This window comes from Parus major, chromosome 21 (genome assembly GCF_001522545.3).
Source record: "Parus major isolate Abel chromosome 21, Parus_major1.1, whole genome shotgun sequence".
Lineage (NCBI taxonomy): Eukaryota > Metazoa > Chordata > Aves > Passeriformes > Paridae > Parus > Parus major.
The window spans coordinates 1221082-1233405 of NC_031789.1; the positions used below are offsets into that span (position 1 = coordinate 1221082).

The 12324-nt window shown below is 56.1% G+C and overlaps 4 protein-coding genes across 5 annotated transcripts in view; 2 read left to right on the plus strand and 2 right to left on the minus strand.

Annotated features, from left to right (window-relative positions):
* Nucleotides 1-588, minus strand: part of EMC1 (ER membrane protein complex subunit 1) — a 13822-nt gene extending 13234 nt beyond the window's left edge. The window contains exons 1-3 of the mRNA XM_019008736.2: nucleotides 454-588; nucleotides 234-358; nucleotides 8-73 (exon numbers count right to left, since the gene is read on the minus strand). Coding sequence (XP_018864281.1) covers nucleotides 8-73; nucleotides 234-358; nucleotides 454-554 — 292 coding nt within the window. The 5' untranslated portion in view covers nucleotides 555-588. The remainder of the gene's footprint in view (nucleotides 1-7; nucleotides 74-233; nucleotides 359-453) is intronic.
* Nucleotides 589-628: 40 nt separating this feature from the next.
* On the plus strand, nucleotides 629-3056 carry MRTO4 (MRT4 homolog, ribosome maturation factor). Its single transcript, XM_015648611.2, has 8 exons — nucleotides 629-756; nucleotides 975-1033; nucleotides 1122-1225; nucleotides 1337-1418; nucleotides 1614-1681; nucleotides 1968-2119; nucleotides 2476-2552; nucleotides 2739-3056. The coding sequence occupies exons 1-8, from the start codon at nucleotides 729-731 to the stop codon at nucleotides 2901-2903; spliced, it is 735 nt and encodes a 244-aa protein (XP_015504097.1). The 5' UTR covers nucleotides 629-728; the 3' UTR covers nucleotides 2904-3056.
* A 342-nt stretch (nucleotides 3057-3398) lies between these two features.
* On the minus strand, nucleotides 3399-7628 carry AKR7A2 (aldo-keto reductase family 7 member A2). The gene is made up of 7 exons (XM_015648609.2): nucleotides 7402-7628; nucleotides 6131-6318; nucleotides 5530-5634; nucleotides 4939-5035; nucleotides 4742-4841; nucleotides 4306-4435; nucleotides 3399-3851 (listed from the first exon to the last, which is right to left on the minus strand). Exons 1-7 carry the CDS (start codon nucleotides 7625-7627, stop codon nucleotides 3690-3692), a joined length of 1008 nt encoding a protein of 335 aa, XP_015504095.1. The 5' UTR covers nucleotide 7628; the 3' UTR covers nucleotides 3399-3689.
* A 31-nt stretch (nucleotides 7629-7659) lies between these two features.
* SLC66A1 (solute carrier family 66 member 1) overlaps nucleotides 7660-12324 on the plus strand; it is an 8919-nt gene continuing 4254 nt past the window's right edge. Inside the window, exons 1-6 of one of the 2 annotated variants that reach the window (XM_015648400.2) lie at nucleotides 7660-8075; nucleotides 8561-8748; nucleotides 9755-9884; nucleotides 10234-10321; nucleotides 11232-11380; nucleotides 12136-12228. In XM_015648400.2, the coding sequence (XP_015503886.1) occupies nucleotides 8579-8748; nucleotides 9755-9884; nucleotides 10234-10321; nucleotides 11232-11380; nucleotides 12136-12228 (630 nt within the window). In that variant the 5' untranslated portion in view covers nucleotides 7660-8075; nucleotides 8561-8578. Of the gene's footprint in view, nucleotides 8076-8560; nucleotides 8749-9678; nucleotides 9885-10233; nucleotides 10322-11231; nucleotides 11381-12135; nucleotides 12229-12324 lie in introns of those variants that run through there. The other variant, XM_015648401.1, reaches the window with a different exon arrangement.

Below are 12324 nucleotides of genomic sequence, written 5' to 3' on the forward strand. Positions count from 1 at the left end.
CCCTTACCCTGCCCGTGGATCAGCATGGCATCGATGGCTCCTTCCGAGGTGCCCTTGTCCACATGGCGCCACACTGCAACAGACAGGCCCAAGGGAGATCGGTGTTCGGCCCCACGAGAGTGTTTGTGTGTTTGACCCAGAGCTCTGAGCCGCCCGCCAGGCCCAAGGGCGGCGTTAACTCTCCCGGAGGAACACACCGCACCGACCCTCCGCCCCAAAGCGCCCCCACTCACGGATTTCGCCGCTCCGGGAGTTCAGCGCGGCCACCACGTTCTCCTCGGTGGCCACGACGAGTTTCTTCGAGCCTTGCGAGGCCTCCAAGGAGGCGAACTTAAGCTTCCCCACGTACTGCTGCCTCCTGCGTGAGGGAACAGGAGCGCCGGTGAAATGGGAGCGGCGCGGGGCATGTCCGCGGGAGCGGGGACCCAACCCGCCGGAACCCTCGGCGCTCACCAGTCGAATTTTCCCACTTGGTCCTCGTAGACGGTGGCGGCCAAAGGGAGCAGGACCAGGAGCGGGAGGAGCAGCAGCAGCGCCCGCGGCCCCGCCGCCATGACAGCGGCCGCGGCGCCCGGGGGGGCCTTCAGCGCTGCGGGGCTGCCCGCGACAACGCCTGCGCGGGGAAAGCGCCTGAGCGGCGTGAGGAGCGCGCAGGCAGCGCGCGGGACAGCCCCGCCCGCTCCCGGCATCCCGCGCGCGGCCCGGGGGCCTCGGAGCACGGCGGAACCATGCCCAAGTCCAAGCGGGACCGTAAAGGTGGGAGCGGGACCCCGCAGCCGAACCCCCGGCACATCCCTCTCCCCGCGCCCGTTCCTGTCCCCTTTGTTATTCCTGTCCCCTTCTCCGCTGTTTTCCCACTCCTCGATCCCATCGCCCCCGTCCCTCGGTTCCGTTGCCCATCTCTCATTCCGTTCTCCATCACCATCCCCTTTCCCGTCCTTCATCCCCGTCTCTCCCTGGCGCTGTCCCCGCAGTGTCCCTGACGCAGACAGCCCGCAAGGGGCTGCAGGCCAAGCAGGCGCTGATCGCCGAGGTGAGTCTGGCCCGGGCCTGGGCCCTTCTCCCCTGTCCCTCTCCTCCCCGTTCCCCCCGTGCCGCTCCCGGTAACGGCTCCCCCGCAGCTGCGGCGCTGTGTGGACACCTACAAGTACATCTTCGTCTTCTCCGTGGCCAACATGAGGAACAACAAGCTGAAGGACGTGCGGAACGCCTGGAAGCACAGCAGGTGGCTGGGGGGTGGTGCGGGGTGGGGGATGCCCGAGGGGGTGAGCTGCAGGGCTGACATCCTCCTCCTCCTCCTTCTCCTCCTCCTCCTGCTCCTCCTGCTCCTGGGCAGGATCTTCTTCGGGAAGAACAAGGTGATGATGGTGGCGCTGGGCCGGGAGCCGAGCAGCGAGTACAAGGAGAACCTGCACAAGGTACCTGTGCTAAAGCTTCACCTGGCATGTTGCACACGCTGGAATAACATCCTGGATTCGCTCTCTGGGGCTTTTAACGGAGCCCATCCGTGTCCTGCCACCAAGGGAGTGTTGTGAGCAGAGCTGGGCAGCACTCAGCCCCTGCAGCTGGGTTCCTGCTGCTCCCCAATCCCTGGGGATGCTCCTTTCTTCCAGGTCAGCAAACACCTGAGAGGGGAGGTCGGGCTGCTCTTCACCAACCGCACCAGGGACGAGGTGGATGAGTGAGTACCACTCTGCTTTTGTTGCCACAAAACCCCAACGCTCCCCTTAAAGCAGGGATGGTCTCGTGGGCTTTTCCCACTCTTTGTCAGCCATTCCTGCAACAGCAGGGTGAAATCATGGAAGGGTTTGGCTTGGGAGGGACCTTCAAGCTTATCCCACCCCCTTGGACGCTCGCAGGGATGCAGGGGCAGCCACAACCTCTCTGAGCTAACCACCAGCTCCCTGGGCAGGCCGTGCCCCAGTTCCTCCCCCAGCTGAAGCTCCTGTTGCCCATCTCTGTGCCAGGTGGTTCTCCAGGTTCCGGGAGCTGGACTTTGCCCGTGCTGGGAACAAGGCGCCGTACGGGGTGAGCCTGGACACGGGGCCCCTGGAGCAGTTCCCCCACTCCATGGAGCCGCAGCTGCGGCAGCTGGGGCTGCCCACAGCGCTCAAGAAAGGTACAGCAGAAGCTCCAGGGCTTCTCTTTTGGAGAATGTGAAACACAGAGCAGGATTTAGGTCTGGGCAAAACCTGAGGGACTTTTCTCCTTATTGGGCTGGGGTTAGAACTCCTTGTGCTGTTCCCAAACCTGTGCCAAAGGCTGAGTAAAACGCCCAGATTTCTCCACAGTGCCATCCAGCTGTGGAAACAGCTCGGATTAACCCACTCAGGAACCAGGTGTGGGCTTTTAGAGCTGCATCTCCTTGGGGTGCACTGATGAAAGCAGCATTGGAGGGAGTCCTGGCTCTGTCCCCCACATTCCAGGGGAGTTCCCAGTGCCTGGGATCCCATTTCCATGGGTTCTGCTCTGCAGGAGTGGTGACGCTGCTTTCGGATTACGAAGTGTGCAAGGAAGGGGATGTTCTCACCCCAGAGCAGGCCCGTGTGCTGGTGAGTAACACAGCAGCCCTGCTGCCTGACACAAAATTACCAGGAATTAATTAACACAACTCCTAAAACCCAGCAGCAATTGTTTTGGCTCCTGCTTTGCTCCACTTGCCACCTGGAATTTACTGTTCTGCCAGGCTGGGCACAGAGACAGTGAAGAGGGAATGACAGATTTGTGTCCTCTCCTAGAAACTCTTTGGCTATGAGATGGCAGAGTTTAAAGTCACCATGAAGTTTCTGTGGAATTCTGAGACAGGAGACTTCCAGAAGCTCGTGGGAGACACAGCAGAGGAGAAAGAGGAGGAGGATGATGATGATGATGATGATGATGATGGTGGAAGCAATGAGGACTAACAGCTTGGACACCAGACAAGTGTCCAAGACATTTTAGGGACAAAAAGAGGAGGATATTTCCCTTCCCTGGGTACACCTGGACTGGGATGATCTTTATATAAAATGAGCTATGTGTTTTTTTTATATTTATATAAATATCTGTGTGAAACTGCAGATGGTTGTTGCTGCTGCCTGTTACTGTTGGTGTATCCTGGAATCTGAGGAAATGCCAGCTCAAACATCAAAACTCAGCAGAAAGGGTATAAATGTAATAGAGCTTTGATACAGCACAAAGGGAAAGATGCTGAGGGTTTGTTATTCTGACACAGAAGAAGGTATTCAGCTCAGTCCTTGGAATTTTGCCTTATCCTGGGAAGTGTCTGAGGCCAGGCTGGATGGGGAGCATCTGGAATAGTGGAAGTTGTGAGGTGGAACAAGATGGGATTTAAGGCCCACCCAACCCAAACCATCCTGAAATTCTGTGATTCAAACTCCGTTGCAGGCACAGGTCAGAGATTGGGTCTGCACTAGGAAGAGGTTTTATTCTCTCATGTAATCATTTAAGATTTCACATTAAAGCAGAACAGGGGCCTTCACCTGGTTAAGATGTTCATTTTCCTCATCAGCTGCATCCTGAATCACGGGGTGTGACCACGGGGTGTGCTGGGGGAGCCGGCAGGGAGGACTAAGGCACGGGTGTGGATCCTACAAAGCTTCACTGATTCAGGACAAACCTGCAGCCCTCCAGCCGTGGCTGGGAGGGCAGGGTGGGCAGCACCGAGTCTCTGGAGCCCGTGCCAGCCTTCCCTAGCGGAAGTAGTTGGGGCAGTCGTGCACGCTCAGGTTCCAGGCCTCGTCGAACGCCTGCACCACGGCCGGCAGCAGGGGACCCTCCTCGCTGTAGTTGAGGTTCTGCTCCAGCTGCTCCAAGTTGGACATCCCAATGATCACTGCATCTCCAAGAGAACCCTGGGAAGAGACAGAGTGTTGCTGATCCCAAAAGGGAGTTCACCTCCCAAGCCACTGTGGGCCAAACGAGGCCTTTCTCTCCACTAAAGAACGAGGAACCCAGCAACTGACACCACAAATCCTGCTTGTTAGGCCAGGACCTCCCCAAGTCACACCAAATCCTCTTTGGGTGGGCTACAGGAGCATTCAGAGGACGTGGGGAATATTTAGCATTCATTTTCTAGTCCAGTGAAAGGTGAGTCCTCTCCTTGCAGGGAAGCTGAGTGCATGGGAATCATGACTCCTAAAATCTTCCTCTTGAAGCCTCCAGCTCTGACCACACAGGATACCACAGGGAAAGGCAGAGTCTGCTCAGCAATATTCACTTTGTAACACCACAATCCCACGGGATTAAGACACCTACACTGGAATTTCCCTGTTTGGCACAGCAGCAGTGCCCAGGTCAAGCTCTCACCTGCAGTTTGGAGTGGTTGTAGAGCCAGCGCAGTGCAGCAGATGCCAGGCTGGGTGCTGTGGGGCCATAAGCCTCTTTCAGAGCTTTTTCTACCAGTGCAATTCCCTCAAAATTGTGTTTTTTCCAGTACCTGCATGAAAAGAAATCATTGTTATTGCCCTTGGGACCTCTAGTCAGTGCTATTCCCATCAAAAGACTTTCAGGAAACCTTGTACGTCTCTTTGTATCCTCTGAGGACTTCTGCAATCTCCCTTGGGAGTTGTGAGGAAGCTGAGCCTAAAATTCACCCTACAGTGCTCAGTCACACACCACAGCCCTAACCACGCGTGCTGACATAATCCCAAGCTTTGGTCAATTCTGCTTCCTCTCAGCTGACTATCAGAGTGGTTTTTTTTTAATGCAGCCATTCCTGCTCTTCTGTCAGCTCAGGACTCACCTGTCCCTGTAGGCCTGAGCCCAGTCATTCCCAAAGAATCTCCCCGTGGGCTGGCGCGTGTCTTTGTCCTCGTACTTGTACTTGCCAGTCAGCAGCCCCCCTGGGATGGAAGGGAGCAGCAGGATTGGGGTGGGCTGGCTCTGCAGAGCCCCCATTCCACAGGGTTTTGTCCCAAAGCCTGGCCTTGCCCCCTGTACCTGCCAGAGGGTTGTAGGCGTAGAAGCGCAGCCCGAAGTGCCTGAGGCAGGGGAACAGCTCGGCCTCCACCTGGCGCGTGGTCGCGTTGTACATTCCCTGCACGGGGTGGGAGACAGGCTCAAACAGAGCTCAGGGCACAGCAGCTGCCTTTTCCCACCCTTCCCTGGCAATGCCCATCCGAGAGAGCGGCTTCTCATCGCACAGGGTTATGGTTTGCTTAGGAACAGACTCGCTGCAGAGCTGCAAACACTTCAGGTTCCGTGCCAGGGGAGTCGCTGACTCCAGCAATGAACACACTGAGCTGTTTCTGAGAAAAGACCTCGCTCAGCTTCCTGAATTTCCTCCTGAAACGGTGCTCAGACCTTGGAAGGGCTTCCCAGGGAGGTTTGGAGTCCCCATCCCTGGAGGTGTCCAAGGAAGGCCCGGATGTGACAAGGTGGGCATCGGGCACAGCTGGGACTGCAGGTCTTTTCCAACCTCTGTGACTTCCCAGACTAACTGCAGCAGATTCCTTCTGGGTTTATATCTGGCACACTGGGGCTGCTCCCAGATTTGGGAAGCCCAAATGCAAGCTTCCCTCCCTCCCTCACCTGGTACACAGTTGGCATCACCCAGTTGTTGTACTTGCAGATGGTGCAGATCTCTGCCACCTCCCACGAGGCGTAGTTTGACAGGCCAAGCTCTTTAAACTTCCCCTGCAGAGGAATAAAAGGGAATTCCAGTGTTTCAAAGTTCATCTGGACCCAGAGAGCACAAGATGGGTACAGTGAAAAGGGCAGCCACCAAATTTTAGTCCAGAAGGGTTCATTCCTGTCCACTGTTTCTGCCAGACTATGAATTATTAAGACATGACAAAAATATTCCTCGTTTTCTGTTTATTTGGAATTCACACCTTCTAGTTTAAATGGTACAACCAGATAAACAAAACTCAGGAATTATTTAACCATTACCAGCACCAATCTTAACCCAGACTGTTAAGAGGGCTGGAAGCAAAGTCCAGATGTTCCAAGAGCTCTGGGGTACAAAGTGCACCACGTGAGCACACAAAGAGCAGCAACTGCTCAGCTCTGTCCTGGGCTCTGTCTCCTCTTCCCAGAGCTGTGCAGATGGGCACAACAAGCAGCCCTGGTTTAAAAAAGCAGTGGGAAGGAGGGAATCAAGGTTTGTCCAGGCTTGGACTCTGTACTTTACCTCTTTGTGCAGCTCGTTGCAGGCACGCAGGGTCTCCTCCACCGGGGTCCCATGGTCGGGAGCATGGAGGTAGAAGAGCTCCACGCTCGTCCTCTGCAGCCTCTCCAGGGACGTGTCCAGCTGGGAGCGCACGCTCTCCGGCTTCAGCGTCTTCCCATCCCACGGGTTGGCCTTGGTGGCCACCTCCACTGGCAGAGAGAGAGAAGGAATGAGCAAGGATGTTCCCACCTTGAGGAGGGGAGTGGGGATAAGGGACATAACCCAAGTGTTTGAGGTGTTTCAGGGAAGGTGCCTGTCCTCAGGAATGCCATCAGCCTGGCTGAGGAGCTCCTCTCTGCAGGGACTGAGGGTCTGCCCCTCAGGGTCTGGGGGTCAGCACTAGTACGGGGGTCCCTTCCCCTCCGACATGGCATCAGCCTGGCAGGGAAAACTCTTGTCCTAAGGGGATAGGCCTGGGGAAAGTCAGTTTTCCTCGAGGAGGGAGTCAGCTGGGCAGGGAAGATCCCTCTCCTCAGGGAATGGACGCTGGGGAGGGATCTTGTCCTTGGGGACGACCTCAAACTGGCAGGGAAGACCCTTCTCCCCAGAGAACTGGCCCAGGGGAAATCTCAGGGAGAAGAGAATCTCCCCCAACCTGCTGGGAATGGGGCCCAGAGAAATCCCCTGTCCTCAGGGACAGTGTCCAGACAGCCAGAGGAGACCCTTCTCCTCAGGGCAGACCCCTCTTCTCAGAGCACGAGTCCTGAGGTAATTCCCTTCTCAAGGACTGTCAGACTGACAGGGAAGACCCTTCTCCTTCCCCAGGGAAGTCCCATCTCCTCAGGGAAGGGTTCTCAGGGAGGGCATTGGCCTAACAGGGAAAAATCTGCACCTCAGGGAACGAGTCCTGGCCAAGTCCCTTCTCCTCAAGGACAGTGTCAGCCTGGCAGAAGAGATGAGACCCTCTCCTCAGGGAAAACCCTTTTCAAGGAAGACCCCTCTCCTCAAGGAAGACCTCTCCCTCAGGGAAATATCCCTTCTCCTCAAGAAAGACCCCTCTCCTCACAGATCGAACCCTGGCCAAGTCCCTTCTCAAGGACAGTGTCAGCCTGGCAGAAGAGATGAGACCCTCTCCACAGGGAAAACCCTTCTCAAGGAAGACCCCTCTCCTCACAGAACGAACCCTGGCCAAGTCCCTTCTCCTCAAGGACAGTGTCAGCCTGGCAAAGCAGCCCCTTCTCCTCAGCCACAGCCCCTCTCCCCCGAGGGCAGCCCGCCGTCCGCCGCCGTACCGGGCTCGGTGCCGCCGGCCAGCAGCGCGCCCAGGATGCGCTCGGACTCGCCGCCCGCGTACATGAAGGCGGTGTCCAGGAGGCGGTGGCGGCGGCGCAGGAAGGCGCGGAGCAGCTCGGCACTCGCCTCGGGCCCGGCTCGCCGGCCCATCTCCATCGCGCCCAGCACCACCGCGGGCCGGGCCCCGCTGCCCGCCACCGCCGCCATCGCCGCCCGCGCCGCCATCGCGCCTGCGCGGCCCGGCCCGCCCAGCGCCCCGCCCGGCCCCTCACACCGCCCGGCCCCTCACACCGCCGGGCCCGGCCCGAGCAACCCGAGCTCCGGAGAAACGGCGACTTTGGGAAAAGCGCAGCTGGAAACCTGAGGGGAGTGTGTGGGGAAAGCAGCGGCTTTGTGAAAAAGCTCGCTGGTTTCACGCCGCGCGGCTGTGAAAAGTTCCTGAGGAAGCGGCTGAGGCGGCAGAGGAGCGGCAGGACTGGGGAGAGCGGAGGGTTTGGGACGGCGTTAAAGGAAACCCGGCAGCATTTGGGACAGCGGCAAAGGAAACCCGGCGGGTGTCTGAGTGGATTTGCAAAGAAAAATAGCCCGAGTGTCAAAAAGAGCGGGTTTTCAAGGAAAAATAAAGTTCCGAATCGCGTCGGTGAGGAGGCGAGTGCCGGTGCTGAGAGGACAGGTTGGGTTGGATTTCGGCTTCTTTTATTTATTCTCCCCCGCCCCCCCTTTTTCTTCTCCTTCTTTTCTTCTCCTTTTTTGTCTTCTTTTTTTTCTTCTTTTTTTTTTTTTCTTTTTTTCTTCTTATTTTTTTTCCTTTTCCCCTTCCATTTCCTTTTTCTTTTTTCTTCTTTTCATTTTCTTTTTCCTTTCCTTTCCTTTCTTATTTTTTTCTTTCCCTTCCCCGCCCCCCCTTCTTTTTTCCCTCTTTTTTCTCCTTATTTCTTCTCTATTGCTTTTTCCTTAATTTCTTGTTTCTCCTTTGAATCTAAACCCTGCCAGGCTGGCAGCAAACCCAAGGCCTATAAAAGTGTATTATTCACTAATGATCAATTTTTCCAACGTGAGCCAGCACCCGGAGGAGCCACAGCCCTGTCTCTCACCCAGATCTGATATTATTAATCCCGGTGTTATTAATTTTTTCCTGTGTTATTCCCTTTTTCCCAGCGTTATCCCGGCGGTTCCATGGCTGCACGGCGCTGGAGTGGTCTCCCCTTTGGGAATCTCTCTGATTGTCCCAATGGCTCCCGCTGGATCATGGATGTGTTCAATGAGTGTGCCCAGGACAGCCGGGATGTCGCCAGCATCGTCCTGGGGCTGGGCTCCATCGCCTGCTTCATCGCTGCAGCCTTCCCGTGAGTGCTGCTGCCAAATCCCAGAGTACCGCTCCCAAATCCCCGGGTACTGCTCCCAAATCCCCGGGTACTGCTCCCAAATCCCCAGGTACTGCTCCCAAATCCCCGGGTACTGCTCCCAAATCCCCGGGTACTGCTCCCAAATCATGGAGTATTGCTCCCAAATCCCTGGATACTGCTCCCAAATCCCAGAGTATCACTCCCAAATACCCGAGCATCACTCCCAAATACCCGAGCATCTCTCCCAAATCCCTGGAGTACTGCTCCCAAATCCCGGAGTATCACTCCCAAATACGCGAGCATCTCTCCCAAATCCCGGAGTATTGCTCCCAAATCCCTGGCTACTGCTCCCAAATCCCGGAGTATTGCTCCCAAATCCCACAGTATTGTTCCCAAATCCCCAGGTTCCACTCCCAAATCCCCGGGTACCGCTCCCAAATCCCAGAGTATCGCTCCCAAATCCCAGAGTATCGCTCCCAAATCCCAGAGTATCGCTCCCAAATCCCAGAGTACCGCTCTCAAATCCCAGGCAGCCCTTTCTGGGGGATGGCAGAATCCGAGCTGCCAGCACAAGGTGCCAGAATTCTGAAATTCCCTCCCCAAAGCAGCGAGGGCTCAGCAGATTTGGGGTGAGGGGAGCAGGCAGCACAGCCCCAGAGCCTGGTGGTGGCCGTGGCGTTGTTGCCGTGTCAGGAATGTCGCCGTCAGGCACGTGCAGGGCGGGCAGGACAGGTCACACTGCAGAAGGAATGTCCCCGTGGGGTGCTTGGAAGTGCTGACACCAGGGTGGCAGAGCGGGCACGTGAGGAGTCACGGTTCTTTCGCAACCGGAGGGAAGCCGGGGATCATCTTCCCTGCTCCTCCCACTCGGTGACCTCCCTGGGGCCACGGGAGCCTGTGACCTTGCTTTTCCCACTTGGGGATCCGCAGGAATCCTGGGGATGGCTCCCAGGTAGCGCTGAAGCAGCTGAGGATGATGTTTGTGCCTCTGCCCAATGCTCTGCAGGCAGTTTTACCAGGCCTGCAGGACGGGCATCATGGACCAGGCTCTGTCCATCTATTTCCTGCTGGGATGGCTGGGCGGAGACCTCCTCAACCTCATCGGTTCTTTCCTGGCTGATCAGCTGCCCCTGCAGGTACCGGGCCGGGCTGGCTCCAGGGAGGAGGGAGGGGCTGGAAGCTGCTTTACCCAGCATTGCTCCGGATGTCCCTCCAATCCTGGAATTGCTCCCTTTTCCCCCCCCGGGTGTGATCCACTCTCTGCCAGGGATGCTTCCTGTTCCCCTCTTGGTGTTTTCCCTTCTCTCCCAGGGATGCTCCCTTCTTCACCCCCTGAGTTACTCCTTCCTCTCCCTCTGGGGCTGCTCCCTTCTCCCTGCCAGGACACTCCCCTCTCCCCCAGGGAGAGCAGGGGACCAGCCCTGTGGGACCAGCCCGGCCCAGCCAGGTCCCCGTGGGTGTCCCCAGCGTGTCCCCTCTCCACAGGTGTACACGGCCATCTACTACGTGCTGGCAGACCTGGGGATGCTCTCCCTCTACTGCTACTACCGGGTGAAGAACAGGGGCAGAGCGTGTGAGTTGGGGCAGGGCTGGGGACGGAGAGGGGGGGATTCCAGGGCGCTCTGGGAGCCCGGGGAGATTGCAGGCACAGTAATTAGATGCCTCTTAATCCTTGCTGGTTTTGTTTTCGGGGTTTTTTGGGTAATTTGAGCCCCTAGGAGAGCCAAAGCCAACAGTTACAGGCTGGGCTTGGGGCTTCTGCAGACTCTGCAAGCCCCCTCATGGTGTCCAGGCTGAAAACAAGCCCCAGCATGAGCCTCACTGGGCACAGAAATCAATAAATCCCTCACAGTTACACGGTGACTCCACCTGGGAGCTGGGAAGCACAGAACTCCTGACTCAGGCAGTGATGGGAGGGAAAGGGGGAAGTTTTCTGGCTGTTTTGGGGTCAGTGCTCTACCCTTGACAGGGAAGCTCCTGGGGTGAAAAGGGAACCTGAGCAGCTCTTGCAGGGCTTAAACAGTGAGAGAAAACAGAAAATCCCCTTTCCAGCACTGCTCCTTGGGACTGGGATAATTATTTAACTTGGTGAAGACATGTAAAGTGATCAACTAATTGATATTTGACCCATTGTTAAGCTGGAGAGCTTGTTTATTGAATTTAATCACTAAAAATTACTGAAAAATAATAAATTACTACTAACAAATAAGCCACAGCATGGCTTGCTCTGGCAGGGATTTGAAAGTGATTTAAAACAGTGAAATTTTCTAGTGGAGATGATTTTTAAGAGCCCTAAACCCAAAGAAACCAAGATAAGAGCAGTTTCCTCCCTGATGAGGTACAGATTGGGCACATCACTGGAGATAATTCACAGCAAGCACCCACAGCAGCCTCTGCCCCATCCCTTGGTGAGGTAAGGGAGAGTTTGGAGGTTTCTTCAGCCGGGGGTTCTCCCTAACCAGGCTGTGTCTGACTCCCTGCAGTCCCTGCTCCCATCAACTCTGCCTTCCTGTTCCTCTCCGTGGGGTCCCTGGCCAGCCTCTCCCTCCTGGGCAGGGCCAGCACCGAGGAGCCCGCCTCCTTCAAAGGGAGATCTCTGCTCTCAGCTCCCCGGGGTGAGCTTGGAACAAAGGTGAGCCACTTCCTAAACCTGGGAGATGGGATGGAGGTGTGGGTGGGGACGTCCTGCTGGATGCTGTGATCCCAAAAATCCACCCTGGACCCCACCACGTGTTTTGGGGTTAGGGGCTGTTCCTATTTTAGGACCAATTTGTTCTCTGGGAGACTGTTACAGTCCAGGAAGGTGACACTGGAAGGAGAGCTTTTTCCTCCAAAATTCAAGAAGAGTTTGCTGCAGGGTTTCAGACATTTCAGGGCATTTTCACTTCAAACTTCAAGCACTTTTATGGGCCTGCTCAAGAGTCAGCAAGCCTCACATTTCCCACATCTCTGTTTGCACACAGACTTTATCTCAGGTAGCTGCATGGGATGGACAGTCTCCAAAAAAAAAGTGGTTCCTCTTTTCAGGAAATTTGAAAGATTTCTTCCCTTTAATTCTTTTTTCAATTATCCACATTTATATATATTATTGAAAATCAAGCAAGGGAGTGCAGTAAGCTAACTCAGTTGGCTGAAACTGAGGGTAGGTTTGCAAAATAATTTTGCTCTGGCAATAGAAAAGGACCTCTCCAAGCAATGCAAATAAACCCAAATCCCGTTAAAACAGATTGCACTGGCTATTTTCCTGTGGCAGAGTGAAATAGAATTATGAGCTGTAATTACCCCCGGGCTGTCCGAGGAGGGGAGCCGGGCACACGCGGCGCTGGGTGTGGCCGTGCTGGGGCTCTGAGCGCGGGGGCTGTCCCTGTCCCCGCCCCTGCCTTGCAGCCTTTCTCCAGGACTGAAATCATTGGATTTACCATCGGCTCCATCTCCTCCGTGCTCTACCTGTGCTCCCGAGTGCCCCAGATCTGCACCAACGTGAGTGCCCAGCCCGGGACCCTGGGGCTCCTCACCTGTCACTCCGAGGGGGCTGGGGATTCTCCTTTCTCCCTTGGGGGATTCTCCTTTCTCCCC

Excerpts from the sequence above, each read along its gene's own strand:
- MRTO4 (XM_015648611.2), top strand. The coding sequence starts at position 729 with ATGCCCAAGTCCAAGCGGGACCGTAAAG. Across the intron at positions 1,419-1,613 it reads ACAAGGAGAACCTGCACAAG|GTCAGCAAACACCTGAGAGG; the intron begins GTACCTGTGCTA and ends CCTTTCTTCCAG. Across the intron at positions 2,120-2,475 it reads GCCCACAGCGCTCAAGAAAG|GAGTGGTGACGCTGCTTTCG; the intron begins GTACAGCAGAAG and ends TCTGCTCTGCAG.
- AKR7A2 (XM_015648609.2), bottom strand. The coding sequence starts at position 7,627 with ATGGCGGCGCGGGCGGCGATGGCGGCGGTGGCGGGCAGCGGGGCCCGG. Across the intron at positions 5,635-6,130 it reads GCAACGAGCTGCACAAAGAG|GGGAAGTTTAAAGAGCTTGG; the intron begins GTAAAGTACAGA and ends ATTCCTCTGCAG. Across the intron at positions 3,852-4,305 it reads ACAACCACTCCAAACTGCAG|GGTTCTCTTGGAGATGCAGT; the intron begins GTGAGAGCTTGA and ends GTCTCTTCCCAG.